The sequence below is a fragment of the Pseudonaja textilis genome, chromosome 1 (genome assembly GCF_049901715.1).
Source record: "Pseudonaja textilis isolate UNSWEBS1 chromosome 1, rPseTex1.2, whole genome shotgun sequence".
NCBI lineage: Eukaryota > Metazoa > Chordata > Lepidosauria > Squamata > Elapidae > Pseudonaja > Pseudonaja textilis.
The window spans coordinates 112,305,934-112,331,015 of NC_141990.1; the positions used below are offsets into that span (position 1 = coordinate 112,305,934).

The 25,082-nt window shown below is 38.8% G+C and overlaps 1 protein-coding gene across 1 annotated transcript; it reads right to left on the minus strand.

Moving 5' to 3' along the window:
- Positions 1–12,773: 12,773 nt before the first annotated feature.
- On the minus strand, positions 12,774–24,817 carry PRSS35 (serine protease 35). Its single transcript, XM_026726506.2, has 2 exons — positions 24,364–24,817; positions 12,774–15,543 (listed from the first exon to the last, which is right to left on the minus strand). The coding sequence occupies exon 2, from the start codon at positions 15,530–15,532 to the stop codon at positions 14,297–14,299; it is 1,236 nt and encodes a 411-aa protein (XP_026582291.1). The 5' UTR covers positions 15,533–15,543; positions 24,364–24,817; the 3' UTR covers positions 12,774–14,296.
- Positions 24,818–25,082: the final 265 nt, after the last annotated feature.

Sequence of the window (25,082 nt, forward strand, 5' to 3'; positions counted from 1 at the left end):
AAATTCGCACCCTTTAAGACTCGCATGCAGGAGCTGTCCAGTTTGCAGGGTTGTCTACTGTGGGGCACTCGAGTGGTCATTCCGACCTCGCTGCGTGCCGAGTCCTGGAGGCGTTGCACGAGGGACATCCCGGCATCGTGAGAATGAAGTCATTAGCACGCAGCTACGTGTGGTGGCCGGGTCTAGACGAGGACATTGTCAATTGGGTAAGTTCCTGCAGCATTTTCCAGGAATCCCGTCCTGCTCCCCCCATCGCCACCCCTACCAGATGGGAGAGCGCCAGCGCCCCTTGGTCTAGAATCCATATCGATCTGGCCGGCCCCGTGCATGGAAAGATGTTCCTAGTGGTCGTGGACGCTTATTCCAAATGGATAGACGTGGCACAGCTATCCACGACCACCACACTAGCAATCACCAACGTGTTAACGCGCCTGTTCGTTACACATGGACTACCCGACTCCATTGTCTCCGATAATGGCCCACAGTTCGCATCAGTAGAATTCAGCCGTTTTGCTGCCAACCTGGGCATTCGCCACATTTTCACAGCCCCATTTCACCCTGCCAGTAATGGGTTGGCTGAAAGGGCCGTCAGGACCACCAAAGAGGCCCTCGCTAGGTTTGGCAGGGATGACTGGCACCACAAACTCGCACGGTTCCTGATGAGCCAGCACTCGACCCCCTGTACAGTCACCAATAAGTCCCCAGCGGAACTTCTGATGGGCCGGCGCCTGAGGACTGTATTGGACAGACTGCACCCTCAATACTGCCCTGACTCTCCCCTCGCTTCTACTTCGGGGGTTAGACATTTTATGTTACAGGAGCCAGTATTCGCAAGGAATTTCGCTGGGGACCCACTTTGGATTCCAGGCGAGGTCATCGCCGTCACCGGGCCGAGATCGTATAGGGTCAGGCTGGAGGATGGTCGCGTCTGGAGGAGACACATAGACCAACTTAGAAGGCGCCTCAGCACCCTTGCCAACAAGAATCCAGAGTCTCCAGTCGAAGAGGAACCACCTCATCCGCCGCCCAGCCACATCGCACCCAACGACCAGTCTGCACCAGCGGTCGCTCCGGTCAACCCAAACTCGGACAACAGCGCCCAGAGAGTTGACCAGTCTGATCCAACCCACGAGAGCTCGACCCCAGTAACCAACCCGGTGGTTTCCGAGGATGCCCAGTCCGGAGGGAGCGTTGGCGACACTATGCCGGCTCAACCGTCACAGACTGATACCGAACAGACAGACAATGTTCCCGAGCTGCGCCGTTCCGGGCGCCAACACAAACCCCCCGTCTACCTCAAGGACTATGCATGTTCGCATCTGGGGGGAAGGGGTGTTATGTCCTGAGAACTCTAGGAGTTCTCACTCAGGTCCACTCACTTTGTGTGGGCGTTATTCCCCCATTCCCATTGGTTGGTTCTCTCCAGCAGCCAGCTATAAAAGCAGGCTGCGGGGTCCAACCAGTTGCTGATTGCTGCGAGCCAGTTCCAGGCGTGGCAAGCACGGTCAGCCCTTTATTGTAAAATAAAGTATTGTTGCACTCATGCTCTGGTTCAGCCTCTCATTGCTCAAACTTAACAAGAACCACATCAGCTCTTTTCCAGTCCTCTGGTAGTTCCCCGGTGCTCCAGATTTTTGAAAGATACGGTGCGGTGGTTCTTAGATGACCTCTGCCAGCTCATTTAAAACTCTGGGATGTAATCCATCAGGCCCCATGATTTGTGTTCATCAAGATTAGACAGGTGTTCTCTTACTATTTTTTTTGTTTATTTTAACTTTTATTTCTGGTCTGTCTTTTACGGTTATGCTTTTGGTAGGTTGAGCTATAGTTTCTTTTTGCATGAAGATTGATGCAAAGAATGAGTTAAGCAGTTCTGCTTTCTCTCTGTTGCCTGTTACTTCCTTGCCATCTTCTCTTTTTAGTGGACCGACAGTTTCATTGATTTTTTTCTTGTTATTTATATGTTGGAAGAAACTTTTTTATTATCTTTGACTTTTGTTGCAAGTCTTTGTTCGTTCTGAGCCTTTGCTTTCCTGACTTCGTCTTTGCAGATTCTGGCTATTTGCTGATATTCTGCCTTAGTTGTATGTCCTTCTTTCCATTTTTTGTTCTTGTCCTTTTTAAAGTAAAATAGAATACAATGTTTGGATTACCCATTCTGCTGTATGGAAGGCTTGGACCAGTCTATCTCTCTCTCTCAATCAATCAATCAATCAAACCCACCTCACTGGGTTGTGTTGAAAATAAGATGAAGAAATACAAGGTATGTTTACTGACTTGAATTATTTATAAAAATAATAAGGGTGGGTAAAACCAAACAGAGCACTGACAGGAAGTGCAACCTATGCATAATTATTCAGAAGTAAGCCCAGTTGAATTCAATGACATTTCTCACTTGCAAATTTGAATGAAGTTACAAGTTATTTTTTTATTCTTGTCTCAGGCCTGCTGGCAGGACTCTGACATGCACCCCCATTCAAATCATAAGTCTCTAGCCGCATCTCTCAGAAAAAAAAAGGTTGATTTATTAGGAGTTGACATGTCGGCATTACTTCTTTGGTCTTTTTAGTTGTCACCTTATCAATTATGACAGCATATAGAATATGGGGTTGAGTATCTGATTGTCTTGCCATATTTTTTAAAAATCCTATTTGAATATTCTGAAGTGTTTCAGAATGTCCTGTTGCCAAACTAACTCAAAAAAGTTAAGGGAATTTAATTAGCTACAATCCAAAGAAATACTGTATATGCATGTTAACTTTGTGCATCCATATTTTTTAAAAAATCTTTGAAAACAGCATGCAACTTTGTGAACATACTACAGGAGCTTATAATGTAAAATAAGCACAAAAACTCTCATCCTCCTTTGATAATCAAGGTTTATTGATTAATCAAAAGCAATAAGCAAAATCAAAACTGCATAATTTATAAATAGGTGAAAGCAGTTTTTCCTTTCTAAATACAGTTCTTATGTTAGATTAAATTGTTTCAGCAAACAAGGAGTCTTAAGTGCTTTGCGGAAAGACTTCATATAATGTTGCAGCTTCTATTTACTGGGTGGTTGGTTTGTTTTTTGGATCTACAGAACATTTTGGTCCATAAGTTAACATTATGGTTTAGTTTTAAGTTGCTCTGTAATTTTTGAGTGGTTTTCATATATATATATTTTGTTTGTAGTCAACCACCAACTAAAAAGATTTTGCTTTGCGATATTTTTAAAAGTTGTCAAATAAAACATGAAATTTGCCAACATATTATTTTACAAGCTTAAAATTTACTGGGGTTTTTTTTTGGGGGGGGACATGGTGGCTGACATCTGGTACCTGAAATAAAGTTCTCCATGACTTGTACTCAGGTAAATTTCAAAAGCTGGGCTAAACTGCACAGTTGCTCCAGCCGTTTATGTGAGGAATATTGTTTCTATTCAAGAAAAAAATGTGTCCAAGATTTTTACACAAATTTGTTTTACCACAGTGTTATTAGAGTTACTTTGTGCAAGCTCATATTTGAATGTGGTGTGTTCCCTCTGTTCCAATTTTACACATAGTTCTCTGTTTTTAAAACAATCTGAGTTGTACTAAAAGTGCTGCTTGAATGTTTTCGACAAGATCAACTTTCTATATGGTGAAGTATAAGTTACTATGCTAAATTAATACTACAGCTTAGATGTTCAAGAATTTTAACACCACTTTAATAATAAACCATTTATTTTGTAGAAATTTATAAAATATAATTGTTATATATTTCATAAATTTATAAAATATATATTTATATGCTCTCCAGGGTCTGAAAGATGGAGTGTACCTTTTGGTAGTACAATTGGAGAGCTTTCTCTTTTGACCTTCACCACTTGAATGCATCAAGTGCCTCCATACAATCATTCAAGAAATCTGCATTGCTGATGACTGTACACTCCTGGCACATAAGGATAATAATCTACAGTTGATGAAGAACAGATTCTCAGATGCTGCTATGTATGATCATTCCGAATAAGTGTAAACTACCAGCCTTTACGAAACACTAAGCCCATAAAACCAAAAATCACTGATGACGACAACCAGATGATAAATACTTTCAAATATTTGGGAAGCATCACCTCAATCAATGGGTTTTTGGACAAAGAAATGACTCCAGTATCAACAAGGCCAACCAAGCACTGGTATGCTCAATCAATATAACATCTCTATATACAAACTCAAAGTAAACTACTACAAACTCAATTGCAGAAAATATGACTTCAACAACAGAGTGGTCAATGCCTGGAACTCAGTACCTGACTCTTGTTACATCCTCAAACGCCCAAAACTTTAACCTGAAACTGTCTACCCTGGACCTCACTCTCTTCCTAAGAGGTCTGTAAGGGGGTGTACATAAGCGCACCAGTGTGCCTACTGTTCCTACCCTACTGTTCCCATTTATTCGTACACTTATATGTTTATATGTTATGTTCATATTTATACTTGTTTTCTCATACATGCTTTTGTTATCAAAATAAATAAATAATCAATCAATCAATCAATCAATCACCACCGAGCAGAAATTCTACAGAGAGGTGATTGTCTCTTTTCTTCTGTATGGATGTTGAGTCCTGGACTCTGTTCCAAAGGCATATCAACTAGAGAAGTTTCACATGCCCTGCCCATTCCTCACCATTTGTTGGCAAGACCATATCTGCATCCTGGAGATATTGGATCGCACAGAGTCCACCAGCATTGAGTCTCTGATTATCAGAGCCCACATGAGGTGGGTGGGACAAGTTATCAGAATGGATGATCACTGTGTGCCTTACTAATTGTTCTGTAATGTATTGGAGTTTGGGAAGGGACCTTAAGGTGCATCAAAGATGCTGTGAAAGAAACATGCACCATTGTGACATCCAGCCAAGGGAACTAGAAGCTCTGGCTGCTGATAAAACCTGCTGGCAAAGAGCACTTAGCAATAGCACTTAGACTTATATACTTTACAGCCCTCTCTAAGAAGTTTTCAGAGTCGGGATATTGCTCCCAACAATTTTGGTCCTCATTTTACCCACCTCGGAAGGATGGAAGGATGAGTCAACCTTGAGCCTGGTGAGATTTGAAGTACCAAATTTGCAGGCAGCCAGTACCGCACTCTAACCACTGCATCACCGCAGTTCATAATAATCCAGTGCTATGAAATCTCTATTGCCTTTAAAGACAGGTACTGCCAAAAACATTCACAGTTACTATGAAAATGTACTTCCATTTCCCCCATTATTCTAGACCTGTGATGGTGAACCTATGGCACATGTGCCAGGAGTAACATGCAGAGCCATCTCTCTGGGCATGCCAACTGTCACCCTTTGTTCTTTCAGTTGCGGCATGCGCATGTGCACCAGCCAGTTGGTCTTTGCGCGTATGGGAGCACTGGAAACTGGAAGAGCAGCTCCCCGGTGCGCAAGTACATGTATGCATGTCGGCCAGCTAGTCTTCACAAGTGCATATGCACCAGAAACAGAAGACCAGGTGGCCAGCATGCATGCACATGCTAGAAACCAGAAGCTCGGCTTCCTGGTGCGCGGGTGCATGCCGGGAAGCTGTTCTTTCGGTTTCCCTCCCGCATGTGCTCCTGTTTTGGCACTCGGTGCCAAAAAGGTTCAGCAACATTGTTCAAGACTCTATGTTCTAGACAGGGACTGGAACTCTCTCTGTGTTCACAGATGAGCTGCACAACAGCATACCCTCCTTGAACCCAAAAAGGACTGTCATATATTGATGAATAATTTCAATAAGAAATAGTCAATATCTCGAGAAAGAAGCATTTTAACAAGTATACAATTACGACTCCAACAATATTCCTAAGGGAGCATATTTAAATGCTCAAAAAACAAAACTTGTTGAAATGAGTTATCAGAAAGGTTTTTCGAAACTGCTTAAGATGACATGTTAAAATGGGTGTGTATGATGTTTTAGAAATACTTGTGGAAGACCTATTTTGCCTCAGTCACACAATTTATAAAGGTTTGTCAGACTATACAATTGCAGATACACTTCAAAATAATTTTATATTCTCATGAGCACTATGCTGGTAATTCCTATATTTGGCTATTCTGAAAGAGAATATGCTGTTGGGTAAAAATAAAATTATTCAGCATACTTTAGATTAAGTACTTTTAATGACCAAAATTAAACTGTTTGGAGCCCTGCTTAGTAATAATGGATGGATTTAAATAGATGGAATGTGGAGAAAATCTATGCAGTCACTAGGAGTCAAAAACAGCTTGATGGCACATAACATATATACATACAGTACAACATACGCCGTGGAGAACGTTCTGCTGCCTGAAACATCCTCCAGCATGACCGGTTTGGCAGTGGGTCAGTAATGGTGTGGGGTAGCATACATATAACATACATTAAGGCCTGTTAGGTACTCTCTTGTTCCTGTCTTCATGTTCAGCTGTAAAGTTTGCATCCAAATTTAGCTGGACAAATAGACTCCAAAATGAACAGGAGGTACCAGTTCTGCAGATGTCATTCTAAACTGGCTTCCAGCTGCAGAAACACTCCAATGTGGTCATGATACAGATAAAATACATGGCTGCACCCAGCTGTTAAACACTATATAATTTCAGCCCAAAACAGCAATTAGCAACTGATGTGGTAAGAGGAGCAGACACAGGGTCCACTTAGTAAACTGTCATGCGCTTGCAATGATGTCTCCACCTTAACTTGTTGAAATTAAAGGCTGTCTTTTCCAGTTTAGGTTGAGCAGTGCTGACATCTGAGTCACTTTCTCTAGATGAGTACAGATTAATTATCTCTGATGTCAGCCACAATTTAGTGATCGGGAGCTTTGTGAGGTGCAATGTTCTATTTTTGTCCCTTTTATGCAAAATACAGTGCTTTTATTAGATATAACTTTTATTTTATTGACACAATCTACTACAGAAGCTAAAACATAGGAGTGTGTGAAATTGCACCCAATATGCCTTTCAGTGGCAACCATTTAAACTTCAGGCTATCTGGATTTGCCACCCTTGCCCTATATTAAAGATAATAAATGTAGCATTATATCTACCCACTTGTCATAATCCAGCATTCCCCAAAGATGCAAAAATCAACACATAAAATTTCCAGCAACAGGAATGATGATGGCGATCATTTTATCCACAGCTCCAGGTTGAAAGAAACGACTGTACATTAGAACATACTGGTGGTAATAATGACTTAATACTGTAGTTCAATCCATTTTGACTTCTAAAAATTCCATTAAAAAACAAGCTTTCTATCTTTCCATCATTTACACTGCTGCAGTCTTCCCAACCTACCCAGCCTCAGAGGTCTGATTTATTGTATATCCTCTTTCATATATTACCTGTATAAGTAAATGGCAGCTATAAACCATTTTGATTACATTACCCATGTCAATCCTAAAGGAAATTAACCCTGTGTATTCTTTGGAAGGACAGATATGGAAGCTAAAATTTAAATACTTTGGCCACCAAATAAGAAGAGTGGACTCATTGGAAAGACGGTGTTTGCTTTCCCCGATGTTGGGAAAATGGAAGTCAAAAGGAGAAGGGGATGGCAGAGGATGACATGGTTAGGTAGTGTCATCAACATAGCAGGCATGATTTTGAGCAGACTCAGAGAGAGAGTGGAGGACAGGAAATCCTGGAGTGCTATGGTCCATGGGGTCAGGAAGAGTCAGACATGCCTTAGCCACTGAACAACAACAGATGTGTAGCATGCATTAGATTTTGTGTAGCATTAGATTCTCTGCATGTGATTTTTGTTTTATTCCTGGACTATGACTCTCAAATCCAAAATGATGTTATATGTGTTTCTGAACTGCAACCATTGTTCATGGTTTCCTTCTTTTTACTTCTTCTTTTCAATAATAGAACTAGGACACAGTTATCTTCTATTGAGCTTGATACAGCTTTTATTTGACTTTAGGCAACACATAAATATTTACATGCAGTTTGCTTATGCAGATTTTGAGATGAACCCTAGAAGAGTACTTCATTAGAATAAACAGACGGCAATGCAGAGGTGGGATTCAAATTTTTTTACTACAGGTTCTGGCTTGGTGGGCGTGGCAGGGGAAGGATACTGCAAAATCTCCAGTCAGAGGTGGGATTTGCCAGTTCTCTGAACTACTCAAAATTTCCACTACTGGTTCTCCAGAACTGGTCAGAACCTGCTGAATACCACCTCTGCTGCAGTGGATGTGTGTGCTGATTTTCCCCAATATTTTCCTTTAAAGTTATACACCTTAAAATGTCTTTTTTAAATTGTTTGAAGACTGCAATGCTCCCCACTGCAGTTTTCCAGGTACATCGAGGCAATTCCTTATCTTCTCTTTTGTAGATGGTAATTGGTTCTTGGGAAGGATACTACTATAACATTTGCAAACATAAAACCTCACAACAAAAATAAGGATTAAAGCAGCCCCAGAATATCCCTTGGCTGGCCTGACAATTAGAGTGAGCCAGCGGCAGGGAACCAATTTTGGGAGAGAGTCCCAGCCATGGGCGGCTGAAGAGAGATCGGTGTAGATCTCATTCTCTGCCCTAATGCCATTCTGGTCAACTTCTGTATAATTTCAGCTGGCCACACCTGAAATAAATATAACACATACCTTCTCTTCTCTTTTCCCTTCCTATTTTTCCCCAGTCTCCTTTCCTTTCATTCCTCTGGTGTTTAATCTTCCAACGTTACTGAGGCCTGTGTTATCCTCCTGTCCTCTCTGAGGCCTTCAGGCCATCTTCAAGCAGTCATTGTAGCTGTGTGATCCTAGCTGGCACTCCTCTTCACGACTGTCATGAAAATGGTGTTTTGTCCTCAGTGAAATGGCCAGGAGGAAAGTGAGAAAAAGGGAGGCAAAAGAATGTATCCCTGTTGCCAAGGCAACCTGTGCTTCCTTGCAGGACTACTATTAGGATGTGTCAGCCTTGTTGTCCTAGCAATAACAATATAAGGATGCTATGTAGCAACCGTGAACTGTGTGAAGCTGTGTGATATAATATGGAGAAGAGTTTCCTTAACTTCAGAGTCAAAATCCTGTATTTTTGGCATAGTATTTTCACAAAATGTTCATATCTTTGGTGCATGTAGGAATACTTGTAAGTGTGACTACTGAAGCAGAGAAGATAATGTTTATGAAAATCATCCGTCCTCCTGTCCCCATTTGGAGTTTATCCTAATTTGTGATTTCAAAATACAAAATTTGGCTAGGGCCTTCATTTAGAGCAGCACATGTTTACATAACCTTAGCCATTAATCAAAAGCTGTTTATGTATGTATGTATGTATGTATGTATGTATGTATGTATGTATGTATGTATGTATGTATCTATCTATCTAATCTATCTATCTATCTATATGATTCCCATTTGATGCACATTATGGCCAGCTCGGTGGATAAAATTAATTCAGTTTTATTTTCAAAGTGAGATTTATCATCTTTCTGGGCATAGAATAGGAGCACTAGGCATCTCCCTACTGTAATTTCATCCTGCCATTCTATTTTCCTGCTTAACGTTGACTTTCCACCACATATATTGATATATTTAAGGGCATACTTAATAGCAGTGGCAAAACCTCATTTATGAAATGAGAACTCAAGTATGGGGTTGTGAATTCCAGATTTATCTGGAAACATAGAATTATATTGCCTTTGCTTTTGAGAAAGCTTTGATTGCTGTGTGACAAGAACCCTATGTAAATGTTACCATACCATATTATCAGCAATTCATTTTTCCAAACAAAAACAATTCTTGCTGAGAAACTATGAAGTATAGAAAATAAAAATTAAAGAGACAGATTTGTCTTTTTGCTGTTATATTTATCTTTTATTTATAATTTTGTTAATCTCAGCACTGATCAGATTTATAGCTAACCTTAGAATAACTGTCTTACTGCTTCAGAATACACCTTGCTACAGTCACACTATATTTCTATAACCTCTTTACTTTCTCATCCCATTGATTTCTTTAATTGATGAAAAAAACTTCAGATTGAGATTAATGTCCAGGAAATAATCCAGTACTTTTAGCATGCAATTGATCCAACTTTCTTACATTTATGTAAAACTAGAGAGAAAAACTACCCTGTAGGATATCTATGTATTCCATACTGTACTGAGTTTCATATTTGTTAACAAACTAAAATGAAAAAATAGTTCCATAAAATATTTCACTGTCTAAATGTACGCAACTAGCCATTCTTTTGTTGAGTTCTTAAGAATGGCACAAGAAGCAGAAAGTTAATTGATTGTCCTCCAACTGTTTTTTTTAAATAACTTCTGTAATATATGCTTATATTATGTATATGTGTACATAACATGGATTGAAACTCTTACCTTTTCATGTGGATTTTAAATTGCACTGTGAAAATACATTGTACATCAAGAGAAAATGGCAATAATGACCATTTTAATTGTAGAGATTTATAACATTTTATAATTTTATAACACTAACATTCCATCCAGCCAAGCACTGTGACAGTGCATCATTGATAAAGAGGCTTTATATTGTATAATACTGTGTGGAGATGATCATTGTCTGAATATGTCTCTTGTTCTTTCAGTTGTGGGTTAAAACTTGTATCCACAAGGAACAGGAAGCTTAATTACAACCACCACAGCCACATAATAACTATGGTAAAGATAAGGAAAGGCACACTCAAGACTATTCACAAACTCATTTTTGGACCTCAAATGAATTAGAACTTTTCACCTGGCCTTGCCCTTGTTCTAATTATAGGATTTGATAAAATGGAAATATGAATTACTTTGAAGTGGTAACAATGATCTACACTTTAATAACCTTGTTGGAACGAATGCCTTGATGTCTGAAAAATGTACAGTCTTTTTATATGGTATTTTTTCTTTTATGTTTTTTTATCCCTCTCATTAGTATGTTACTCTTGATGTAGGAAAGGTCTTGCGATGCATCTTCTCAGTCTGTATTTGTGGAATATTTATGGAACTTGTCATTTCCATTTGGAAGGCAGCCGTCTTCAATTGAAAGTGCAGGGTTTTTTTTGGTCTTTTGTCACTTGTAAACATCCAATTTTAACATATGTCTAAGATATTCCTGTATCTTGGTGGCTTTCCTGGCAGCAGGAGATATAATTCCTTGCTCAGCAAATTTGCAGAAGTGATACATATTCTCTGCTGAACAGATTATTTAAAACAGAGGTCTTAAAACTTTTTCATGCTATGGAACTTTTTAAAAAATTCTTGGAGCACCTGATCAAGCGTGGCATTTGAATATCAGTTGACATCCCATCCTTTCCCTGTACATTAAAACAACATGCTGCTCTGAGTATGTGGTTTCTTTTAGTAGATCAGATGGAAAAATAATGCCATAGGCACTCTGGATGGCCTGTGCATTTTAAAAACTTTTTCTTTTAGCTCCTCACAGAGATTTTTCCTCTTAGTCTCTTGTGTAAAGGACTAAAGGAAGAAGATCTCTTTGCAAGGGATTAAAATTACAGTTTATTTATATATTTGTGAGATTTATATAACTGCCCATCTCACACAAGTGAAGTTTTGGGTTACTCATAAGGATTAACACAGAGAAACAAAACCCCAATAAATAACCGCAGGTGTCCAATGATAAACAGAAAAGATATATTGCTGACAGCAGTGGCCATCTATCAATTTGAACCAGGGCCTAGACAAGGCAGGAGACACAACCAGATATTTTACAAGTTTGAAAGTACAATTCTTCCACTATCACCTTTATAGTCCAAGAACCTAGGGAAGTTTCTTTCTGTGGGCTATGCTGCCTCTTATCTGACTATTCCCTAGGCAACATCTCTTCCCTCCATCTCCCAAGATCTTTCCCACATACCGGGACAAGTTATATAAAACAACTAGCCAGGACTTCTACACCTTGCAAAGTTTACAAGGTTGAGCTATCCAAATTTCGGGAGTGGGTGGGCTGGAATCTGGATTCTATCCAAAGCATACCAGATTCCAATTACAGCAAACAATATTGTGCGTGCATGTTTCACTCTATTCATAGATTGTTCAAAAGCTATCTATCAGCTATCTATGGAGTAGTCTGCACATCCCTAATTGTCGTTCGTACATTGTCCTTTGCTAATTTTCTATTTTTGTAATAAACTAATGCTTTTATATGTATTATTTTTCCATTTGTACATATGAGCTGATTTCTGCTTAAATCCCATATTAAACAAAGAGATATTGTATATACAGTAACCCTACACAGTTTTGCATTTTTTCCTTTTTTCCCCATTCACTTATGACACCTAGATGAATTTTTCTTCCTCTGGTTCCCATCTATTAAAAATATTACATAATTTCCCCCCAATTCTTAAATCCAGTAAATCCAGTGATCAGCAATATAACATGCAACTTTCACTTTCTTATTTTCACACTGTACTTCAGTAATTGATACCAATTCATACTCTGACATAGAACTTATAGTTCTTTGAAGAGGGATGTCTTATGATTGCTTGAGAATACTATTAAGCCATTGGTAGGAAACCTGTGATATAATATTTTGCTGAGTATAACAGAAACTAGAACACATTTTCCAGACAAATAAAATTTAGTTTTAAATTAGTCTTGCAAACCTTTAGTATGTTTTATATCTTTTGAGAACATCATGATGTACAATTGCCTTCTTTCTTTTCTTATGGATATTATAATATTAAGGATATTATATTTCATAAAAATAATTCAAAATAAGAATACTTCTGAATAAGGTTTGTAGATTATAATTAATCTGATATGGAATATTTTGAAATGAACATTTCAGAGAAATAATAAAAATGTATTTGCATGTCAATTCTACATTTAATACTTTTTCAAAAGTTATGGCAAAAAACAAATTTAAGAATATTTTATTCAAACTGAAGTGTTTTTAAGAATTTAGTGATTGTCACATTTATACATATATTTAAAAACTTTGTTTCTTATTACACATTTTTTTACAAAAATGTTGATCAATTCAAGTTAAAATAAAGTTATTATAATATTAATAAAACCAAGATTACATATGGCCAGGAATATTTCACCTTAACTTTACATATTAGAGTTCCGATGAGTTTGTTTTCTCCAAATGGCCTTCACATACATGACAATCCTTGAAGCAGAAAGCACAGGAGATATTATTTTGAAAAACTACTGAAATGTGTACATTTTAAATAACAAGCTTACCTTAAATCCTTTTCTAGTAAAAGAACCCATGAGAATTCTTATAAGAAGAATTATACATAACAAATCAGTAATACATTTACCTAAATGTTAACCTACAAATTTTGTAAACATTAGATCATGATTAATTAACAAATACCGGTAATTATTGGCTTCGGTAGTTGTGGAAATCTGAAGAACTGTTTCCACAATGTGGCCTATCATTTGAAGAAAGAAAGGTTCACTGATAAATCCTAATAAAGGTTTTCCAATCTCAGCAACTTTAAGTGAGTGGACTTCAAGTTCCCAGAAATCCTCAGCCAGCATAACCACTGCTAAGCATTTTAGGAATTGAAGTTTTCATAGCCCCATGTTGTTGAGGTTGGGAAACAGTGCAACTTGTGTATCTCATGTTACCACTGTGGTATTTTAAAAGGCAGGGATTTGTTCAAAATAGTGACTGAATAAAACAAATACAATTTTTGTTTATTTTCTAAATATAATTTAATGGCATTTAAATTACATGGTTCTCTTTTCTTCAAATTGGGAACATGCCACTTTGATTAAGCTTCATTTATTGGTTTAGAATTCAAGAAAATGGTTTTCCCAAACTTTAGAAATACTTAAACACTAACTTGGTAGGACCATCAAAGTGTGAAGACCATTTTTACCTCTCTATGTTTCAATAATGAATGTGTGATGCTTATTTGAGCAGAACCCTGAGATAAGTTAACATGTTGGAAATAAAATAATAAATGTTTTAATAATACCAGTTACCAGAGAAGAATCTTTTCTTTAAAGTGTTAACTGAATAATAAACTGAAAGACCAAAGAATATTTGTTCTTTAGTATGAATGATTTATACTTACGTATGTGTGTTTAAGGAGAGAGAGAGAGAGAGAGAGAAAGGGAGGGAGGGAGAGAGAGAGACATATACATACATACATACATACACAACCTGGGATTTAAGTGCACCTCATATCTATGGTTAATTAACCTAGCAGAAAAATTTCTCATAAAAGCTGAGTTATTTGTTTTTTGTTGTTCCTCAATACAAAGAAATCCAATTTCTGATGTCAAGTTCAAATACAACCAAAGCAAGTCAACGTATGACTTCCATTGCCTAACCCTACTAGATATTAGGTGATCCTGCATTATCATTAGCCCTGTGCACAGGTGTCATTGTTCCCTAACCAGAGGCAAATCTGAGCTAATTTGAGGGGTGTAATTCGAACTGCAACATTGTAATCCTGCTGTTCTCCATTAACATCCACCCACTGATGGCCAGAATAAATGCCAATGATTTTGCGTTTCCATTTCTTCTTGTTTGGTTCCTTAAGGCGGAGGTAGATTCCTGAACCAGTAGAACCAGGCTCAGCATCACAATACTGGTAGAAGAGATCACTGGATTCATCAGATATGCTGCAAAAGCGATAAACCAGTTGGCCAGCTCGGTCTGCATCGTATCCAGAAAAGTGGATCATATTTCCAGGAATCATTTTGCTATTCGGGCTGATGCCAAGTTCCATGTATTTTTTCTTGTGGGGACGCCTGAGTTCCAAAACTGCATAGTCATAATCTACTGCAACATCTCTTGTCACATCTGTTGTCCAGCCTTTGGGGATCTGAGTACTTTTAACTCTGGTCCACTGGAAAGATGGCTTACGCTCTGACTTCCTCTCATTCAACACAGGAAGAGTCTTTTGTTTTCTTCCAGCTCTACCGCCAGATCTCCTTTTCTGGAGTTTGGAGTCAACCTCATCCTCTTTGACTTCTGGGATCTCCCTCTTACTCCTCTTGGCTCCCCTTTGTCTCTTGCCACTGCCTTTGGATTTCAACTTCAACAGCCCCACTCTCAGTTTCTTGGTGCCTTTAATGTAATCTTTACCGTCATGCACACAATGGGCAGCAGTGAGTACGTGCTTTGGAGATATAAGGATACCACTGCAGCCTGTGGAGATCTTGACTGCGGTGTTAAAAGGATAGTTGGTCAGAAAGCGAGTGTCTGAAATGCTGAATCTGCTGTCTGTGCCATAGACCTGTCTCTTCCTTCTTGCTGGCATCTTAGTAGTAATGTTTACAACTGCATCGGGCTCCATCCCCAGAACCTCCACTTTTGTCAAGGTCCTCGTGCCATTCTCAAAGACTGTCTCATAGGAAAGCAGCTCCTTCAGATCAGACCAACGTGGCACTGGCAGTGTCCTTTGGCATTCAATCCCACACACACCGCTCAATTCTAATTTGGCACTGGCTTCATATTTAGGAGTGTCAAGGAAGAAAGTCTTTTCCTTCACAATCTGTGGTATTTTTTTTAATTGCCAGCTAAAATCTTGTAGATTTATTCCATTTGTGAGGCTGAAGGCAAGAGTGGAAATTAGCAGAACTAAGGCCATCATGTGCTTTGTTTCTGTTTTGAAAAAAAAAGTGTGAGAGAAATATTATTTTAATTACCATAAATTTACAAAAGCGACCATAAATCTTGTAAATTTGTATCACAGCACTATTAAATATGGCCCTATAAAGACAATGAAAAACTCCCACTTTAAGACTTAGTACTCCTTATTCCCAGAATAAACAGTGCGACTGGATAGAGTTGAGCTACAAAGACAATAAATATAATACAAATAATATATTCAAATAGCTATCAGCACCTTTTTTTATAGTTTTTAGGTTTTTGAAATTTTATTCTGCATCTTAGATATACCAATATCTACTCATGTGGCTAGCAAAGACAGAAATATTTTATTTATTGATAATTTTTAAAATCTTCTTACAAATATATGATTCTCTATGCTTGCACTGTGTAGTATTAGAAAAACATTTAAAATTTTAATACATCCTTGCTTTCCTTCAGGACTTCTAGGTTCTTATGTGGGGCTCTGACTCCATCTCCTATTCTGAGCTGCAATCCTGTGAAGCAGATTGGCTGAGAAAAACTGCCTGCCCCAAAATCAATCATCAAGGATTCTTTGCTGTTGATTGAAATCAATCTCTCCTCAATCTTAATCCAGGACTTTATACACAGCATATTCCAGTTCTTGTATTCTGTATCCATAACTACCGAACTAACATATTTTAAAAACAATTAAGAGTTTGAGGTAAAACTGTCACAGCTGATGCCTTTGAAAATTTTATTTCTAAATCTTTTTTTTTTACTAGAATTTTCAGTAGATCTCCTAACTGAACTCGTTATACTTAACAATATTAAAGATAGAACAAACCAGGATCGATCCAGTGAAATACCTTTCTCAAGAATCTTTGATAAACATCTAGGTTGACTCAAACTGAATCCAGACCTTCAGAATATCTCATAAATTATGTAAAATAAATACACGAGGGTGGATAAAAATTGATAATTTTTAAATTTTAAATCAGATTTTTAAAATTTAAATCAGATGTTTTATTTTTATCAAATTTATTTTAATAAAATGCTTTTGGAATAAAAATCTATCTAAAGATAGTTTTCTATTTCAGATACATTAATAATTTAGTTTATTCAGCATGAAATAGAGCTTAGTTATGTAGCATGAGGCTGTATATTCTGCAATATTGGGACTGTCAGTGAGTCAACAGCGGGTTAGAGGAGCTGTTGCGGGACAGAGATGACAGCTGCTCTTTAAAAATCAGTACTTTAATTGAGTTGTTTTAGATCAAGCTATTTTAGTAATGATTTAAATCATGCTTTAAATTGACTTGATTTAAATCAAATCCACTCTGAAATGAACCACTAAGGCCCCTTTCACACGGCTCCCAAGTTCATTCTCCCAGCTCTCTAGTTTTTCTGTGGTTGCTTGGAGTATCTTCACATTTTTCTATTTCAGTCATCCAGTGTACTTCCATGTTGGCCAATGATGGAATGTTTAAAACAACTTCTATCTTCTGCTGTGCTGTTTACCCTTGAATTACCTTGAAAAGCAGCCACTGGCAAAGCCATATTTAGATAAGACAAAGATGGCAGAATGGCTTGTTAAGTACCATGGGACCCTGGTTTTAGGAGGAAAGGGGAAATCCCAAGAGCAAGGACAAGAGGGAAGAACCACCTGCCCTGTATTGCATAGGAAATGCAGCTGTTTTGTCTCTTCTGCATCGCTTTTCTAGAGTAAGTCCAGAGCCAATTACCTTCCAAAGTTAATTTCGGGTTAAACATTTTATTTGCCACATCAATAGAAATTGCACTATTTAATTTGAGTAATTCAAAATTAAGCATGGACTTAACTAGTCAGAGGGCAATTCCTAAAATTCTGTAAATTTTATTCTGAATGCCTGTGGAGAACACCAAGTTGGGATGTTCTGCTACAGGATGCCATAGTTGTATATTCAAAAGCAACAATAGATTAAATGTTATTTCCTTCTATTTTGATGAATGTTCAAAATCAGCAGCACACATAATTATATTACATTTCTAGTCCTTTCCAACCTGTTGTTTCAATACGAGAGATCCTTTTTTAAACCTGGAGGTATTAATAGTGTCTCTTCCCTCAAATGGTTTGTATAAAAAGAATAACATGAATATTGCAGTGCTCTGAAACTAGCCCTAAACACAACCACAAGAACCACACCAGCTTCTTGTATTGCATTTTGGTTTGTTAAATATACACTTCTTGCTGCAGCAAATTCAGCAAGGTAACGTGTAATTAACTGTGGGCACATCTGATGTAATGGAGGACAGTGCCACAGTGTGACTGCGGCTATCCTAATCACAGCAGAGAATAAACGTGTGGCTTGACTCCTCCTCCTGCCACCATATTCTCCTTCACCTCAAAAATAAAAGAAACAACATCAATAAGCATGCACTTCCTTTCTGTCTCTCTTCCATTCACTTCTGCCAGTAGTGAAATAAAAATCTGAGGTAACTTCTCATCCATCTTCTGATTCATTTCCACATATACTGTACTCAGTAATGTGAGATTTCCTTGGCTTACCACAAGGGAGCTTCTCATAGGTGCCAATGAGGCTGCAACACCCACCACTCTTCATGGCACAAATCAAGCAGCCATACTGGCAACATTGGCACTTCTGGACACTTTTCCTTTTCTCCTTTAGTAAATTAAGCAATAGCATCACGAGAGTTGCTTTCACGATGGCCTGTAGTTCTCCCATAAATTCCTTGAAAATAATAATATTGGGGGAGTAAAGACCATTTTTCCAGAAAAAAATTAAAGCCTTGAAAAGAGCGACAGATGACAACTTAGAAGGTTATGAGGAGAGAAATCTCACTAGTTCGTCTTAAGGCCCTTATGTTAATGATTGGCAATTCCCACTTTTGCAGCCATGTTTTAAACTCACAAAAATCCTTCTATCACAGTCAAACATTGCTTCAATTTTCAAATGTGCCTATCAGCCAAGGTACGCTTTAGTCCTTAAAAGGAGCTAAAATGTTGGTTAACTATATTCTACTGTGAAATGTGTGGTTTCTTTTATTCGGAGATAGGGGAGTAGATCAGATAGAAAAATAATGCTTGGATTAATCATTTTTGGTGGTGTAAGCACAATTTTGGTCATAAACCTAGTTATGTCCTATCTGAAAGGATCCTACTAAACTATCTCAAATACTTTCTAGTGCTAATTGTACTATTATCCAATGGACATATTTATAAAGACTTTTCTCTCTGTGTGTTAACTTTAACCACTGTTTGTTATTTAAGTTATTTAAACATTTGTTTAAGTTATTTAAACTAGATTTAAGGAAGACTAACTCTAAGAGCAAGTTGCTTAAGCCTAAGTTATTGAAGTATATCTTTTATACGCTATAACTAATTTAATAACTAATTGTATTTTTATATATTGTTTTAAATCTATTTTTAATTGTTTTGCCTCAATTTGAAGACTGTGTGGGTGATGAATTACAGTAAAACAAATAATAAAGTTTCCCTTAATTTTAACTTTCCTTTCATCTTAAACTCAAATATGTTTGTGAAATAACCACTAGAGGGCAGAAAATTTATTTCAAGAGCATCTAATGCATTATAAAAATGTTTCAATACTTCAGACTATGTTCATTGAATAAATTATTATATTCATATGATGGACAGTGTGAATCAGCATGGCTCCTTGATAGTACATATGTTTTGAATGTCCTTGTACTTTTTAGTTACTGTCTGTCAGCAAGGCTAAGAAAGATCCTTTACTTCTGAATTTGATGTTTAGTTGTTCTGTAGTGATTTGAACACACTTGTATGTATTGTAATGGTTTTCATAAAAAGTGCCTGACCACCCAACCAACTGTAGAATGATTAACACAAGCTACGAAAAAAATAACACTTCTATACATTATTTTTCCATCTGATTTAATCCCCATTCTTGTACAATGAAAGAACCCACACCCTCACAGCGGAATATAGATAACTAAACTATATCTAATATTTCAACCACACAGCATCACAGAAACCAAATAAATCCCTCCAAAATTTTTAAAGTAAACTTAAAGATTAAATAGCCCAAGAAGAAAAAACAAGAATTGTTGTGTTCCCTGACTGACTACAGTCCCCAATCTGGTCCGCATTCCTGGCGGGAGCGCCGATCACTCCAATTGGTTGATGCCGTTTGACAGCTCCTTTTATAGCCGGCTGTCAAACGGCATCAACCAATTGGAGTGATCGGCGCTCCCGCCAGGAATGCGGACCAGATTGGGGACTGTAGTCAGTCAGGGAACACAACAAGAATCATCTACAACAGAGCTGTCAAACTCCCAGCCTTCAGGCCGGATGTGTCACATGCTAGCCCTGCCCATGCCCGATTTAGTGAAGTGGGGGAAATCCCGATACATCATGTGACACAGCCATGATGATGTGAGTTGGACAACCCGATCTACAACATACAGACTGTACTAGTCACTATGTAGGACAGACCGGCAGACCCTATCCTTGAACACCAACCAGAAGTCAGGAGACAAAAAGAAAACTCCTTACTCTCACAACACGTGCACAAATTCAACCCTAGTTTCAGTTAGGAAAGTATGAGCATCCTAGACCAAGCTAAGTCCAAAAATGCTAGGGAATTCCTGGAAGCTTGGCATTCAGACAAATCAGCTATTAACAGACACACAACGTAAACCACATTTACATACCATTCCAAAGGGCCAAGAAAAATAGCTAAGAAAAACAATAAACAGACCAAAACACACACTCTCTAGTAGCAAAGGCTCAGATAATGAAGGCATTAACACCAGACAATTCAATAAAAAATAATACTCTTTGGGTATGACATATGATCATTTGGTTAGCTACCATTTGAAGTTATGAGAGTGCTGAAAATATCATGGCATGTCATTGTGATTTGGAGGCTTGGCAACTGTGGTGCATTTATTATGGCTGCAATATCCCATGTTCTCATGATCACCATTTGTAACCTTCCCAGCTGACTTCTGATAAGCAAAGTCAATTGGGAAAGTAACAAATCTTTGTCATGTGATGATTCAATGGTTTATTTAATAACTGCAGCCAAAAAGGTCATACAATTGGGTGCAGTCATGTGATGCCTTACTTAACAACTGATTTTCTGGTCCCTGTTATGGTCATAAGTAGAGGGATATGAAGGCGGCATTGTAGAGAAAACCACACTCCCACCAATACTCATAGGGCAAGCTACTGTATACAAAACAAGAAGCAAACCCCATATTCATTAGCACTGAAGATGTTACCTAGATGGGTAATAAAATATCCACAAGAAAGCAATCCAACTAAAACAGCAGAGAGGGAGATGTATGAATAAGTACATAGGAATTTGAGGAATCCTTGATGCTCTGAGTTGGATTGCTTTCTTGTGGATATTTCTCTGCAAACCTGAGTACACAGCATTTCATTTTGTTTTTTTTATAAAATGCTTCCTGAACTTTAAATATTGGCCTTAAACAAAATCCTACCTTACATTTGAAAAAAAAAAACCTACCATCTATCAGTACAGTACGGAAATACTTTTTCTGCTGTTATTCATCCTTATCTCCATAAGCTAGCCAGGAAAAACAATCACCAAATAGCAGTGGGATTCTATGGGCAGAACTTTCCAAGTAAAAAGGCCTGAGAAAGATGCCAAGAAGGCAAAGGAGAAAAATCTCTGCATCCAACCCATGAAATGCATGTTAAGATATTTGATTAGGCCAAAGAGGTATGCAATAAGCACAGTTAGAAGGAACTTCACTGACTGACTTCATCCTTTACTTCTTTTGACCTATATTATCATCCATGCAACACATTGTAAAGGTTTGCCAGATTTAATGAGAATAATGAGAACTTCCCAGAGCAGTTTATAGTTCTGAAAACATTTTGCATATGGATAGAACCCACTGTCAACAGAACCTGCTTTTACTCTAATCCTTATTATGCTTAGATTGTAAAAGCTTTATAGTACAAGCAGATAAAATTCACTAGGAGTGCCATCACAATCTATCTTCCTGTTTTAATTTATAATTTGGAAAGTCTTGTTTTTTCCCCCCGATTTGATTGAGATATAGCATCCCCCAGGAATACTTTTACTATATCTTCTCAGAATTTCAGATGTTTAAAATGTAGATTTCCTACCCTAATCCAACGGGTTGGGTGTTTAATTATTATCTGAAATGGATTGAATTATCTAGAAAAAGGTTCAAGATTGGCACACTCTTGGGACTCCCCCTTAAGATTTTGTTTCCCTAATAATTGCTTCAGTTTTAAAGTACACCTGGATGTCTTTTTATTTTATTTATTTCTCTTCTGGAAAAATTCCCACCCATCTCCCATTTTTTTCTTTCAATCCAGTCATTTTATGCCATTTTTTTGTCCCTTAGGGCGAGTTTTTTGACTCCTGGCAAAGCCTGGAAAAGTGCAATGAAGTTTTCTTGGCAAGATTTTTTCAGAAGTGCTTTGTAACTGCCTCTTTCCTAGGGCTGAGAGAATGACTGGCAGTATATACTATATGATCTTTGAAACTAAACACCATCACCCTACTTGAAAAAGAAAACATAAAATGTAGCTATCTATATCTGAGGGTGTAGTTGGCTCAGTGCACAGTAATCTGAGACAAACTCCAGAATCTTATTCTAGTTATTTTATCAGTCATTTCTTGAACACTTGCATCCAAAATGCAATATGAAGTGGTATGTTTCCAAAATAATGGCTCACAAGTCCATTTATGAATCATTGCAATGTATATGCAGTATCGCAGCTAAGGCGGAAATTAATATTTCAATGCCTAAGTGGCAGTGGCTCCCACGGGAAGAAAAATTCTCTAAAAATAAAAAACCTTGAAACTACTGCAAAGAGAGAGAAAATTACTTTTGGCAAAGAAACTGTTTTCTCCCCTCTGTGCTGGTAATGACTTAATTGAGTTCTTAGGGTTAGGGTTGTCAACACTATTTCCCTTTCACTCTGCAATATAAGAAGACCTTTGAAATCTCAAATTATCTTTAATATATTGCTAAATCACTTTCCTTTCTAAATAATTCCAGTGGGAGCACAAAACCTTCACACTCAAATTTCCACAGGTATGTGGAAATTGGGAAGCACCATGGAATAGTTCATAAGTAAAATAGGTTCAGATTTGCCAGCAGCCAAACTCTTCTGTCGGTCTGATGTAATTGAAAGTTTGGTCTAGTGGTTAAGGCACTAGGTTAGAAACCAGGAGATAGCAATAGCATTTAGACTTATATATCGCTTCACAGTGCTTTACGGCTCCAAGTGGTTTACAGAATCAGCATATTGCCCCCAACAATCTGGCTCCTCATTTTACCCACCTCGGAAGGATGAGTCAACCTTCAGCCTGGTGGGATTCGAACTGCCAAATTGCAGGCATCCAGCAGAAGTAACCTGCAGTACTGCACTCTAACAACTCTGCCACCATAGCTCATAGTGAGATAGTGAGTTGGAGTCCATCCTTAGGCATGAATGCCATCTGTGTGACTTTGGATTAGTCCTTCTCTCTCAGCCCAACCCACCTCACAGGGTTTGAGTTATTTATAAAAATAATAAAGATAGGATAAAAGGAATCTTTAAAAAAATGAAAGAAAAGTATGGAATTGGGATTAGCCATGACTTCATTCTGCCTCATATTCACTTATATTCAGAAGTGAAGGAATCCATAGGTCTTTTAAGCCAAAAACTTTCATATGGAATCTGAATTAACTCTGTGTTACAGACTAATCAAAATGCTTTGGCTGTTTTTATTAAATGTAATTACGTTTTAGGGTCCCTCCCTTTCTCCTTTTCTGCTGCCTTATTTTCATTTATTTAAACAAGGTGTCTGGAGCTGAAAATCAAATAAGTAACCTTAGTGAAAGACTTTTGTGATTCCAACACACAAGAGCTCAGAAGCTGCAATCTGGATAAAATTAGTGTCAGTTTTCCAAAAAGGAAACGCAGGGTTGGTTCTGAATTTAAAAGCTGACTGTTTCAAGGGAGCAAACTCTTTTGCCCTGTCAAATCCATACAGAAGCTCAATAAATACTCAAAGACCTTTGTGTACCAGTGGTGCAAAAAACCAAAATATTTGTCGTGGTAAAATGCATCCACCAATGCCTAAATTCTCCTTAAAGTACACATAGCTAACCACTTCCACCCCTAAGCTTACTTTTCTGGGCTTTAAACCCAATTCTGTTTAATCTTCCTCTGGCTTCACTATTACCCTCCTAAGAATACTTCCAAGAATGATGTGCAAATCAGAAGAAAATAGTGTTGAATTCTGCTCACTGAGGTTTCCGAAGCTGCCATCATTTCCAACCAATTTGCCTTTAATATCTTTGATTTAATCAGTAGAGCATTATTTATCTCATTCAATGTCGTTATTCCCATTTCTTTGGCCGCCCAACTCAACCAAGTGACTCTTAGGAATGGGGGATGGTCCTATGGCCGGACCGGTATTTGCTCCGTTCCCTCGCACCAATTCCTAAGGGGCACGGACTCAGCCTAACCTTTTTTTTCTTCCCCAGACGCGCAATTTGCGCACCCGCACTTCTGATTCCCCCCGGACCATTTGGGTTTCGTATTTTCATGAAATCTACCTTTGGCTACCGATGACGATCCAAGTTGGCATCCAGCTTTTCCTATGTCAACAACCGCACGAGTTTTTTTTTTTTTTTCCTTAACAGCCCGTTGAAATCGTGCTTTGCTGGCAGGTTTGCTCAGCACCGAAAATCATCCTAAAAGGCAAGGAACGGCGCTGCTTCCAGACAAGCCACTCCAACCGTAGGGATGTTTTTCCTCAGAGGGAGAGGGGAGGGCTGAAGATCAACGCAACCCAGGAACCCCGGGTACCTCACCTGAAACGGGGCCACCACCGCTCACCAAAGCCTCTTGGCTCCCCAAGCTCTGCAGCCGCTAACGCGACGACGTCCCAAAGTGCAGAATCCCAAAATCTGAAGCACGCGCAGGAGAGCCAGCCGTCCAAAGGGGCAGCGCGCCACCGATGTCCCGCCGCCTTCGGTTGACTCTTACGGGAGTGGTGGGGAGGGGTGGCGATGGTGGCGATAGTAGCTGCAATAGTAGCGGCCGCGACGGCACGCTCGGAGAGTCCTGGCGAAGGCTACTGCGGCGGGCGGAGGGGGACCCGCCTTGCCAGGGTCTTTCCCAGCCGCGTGGGCGGGGGAAGAGCGGCGCTAAACGAGAAGGACGGACCACGAAGTGGCGGGAGGGCTGGTGGGGACGGCGCTCCCGGACAGGGCAGCGAGGTGGGCGGCCGCGCTCCGTAAGAGCAAGAGCCGAGCGGCTGGAACCTTCCCCCTCAGATTCACCAGATCCAAAAGGCATTTGGCGCTTTTTCGCGCCCGTCGTGGAGAGCAGAAAGCGGGGGGTGGGGGGTGGGGGTTGCGTTTTCCCTGAGGAACAGGGGGCGCTCTTTTGGGGGGGCGGCGGTTTGCTTGCGGGGGGAAAATAAAGCAAGCAACCGAACAACAGGGATGGTCGGTGGTAACGGGCTTCTCCTTTCCTAAATTGGGCGGGCGGGGCGGCGGGAACCTGTAAGGGTTGCTTTTGCAGAAGA

What these genes read in the sequence shown, in the direction of transcription:
- PRSS35 (XM_026726506.2), bottom strand. Translation starts at nt 15,532, where the DNA reads ATGATGGCCTTAGTTCTGCTAATTTCCACTCTTGCCTTCAGCCTCACA.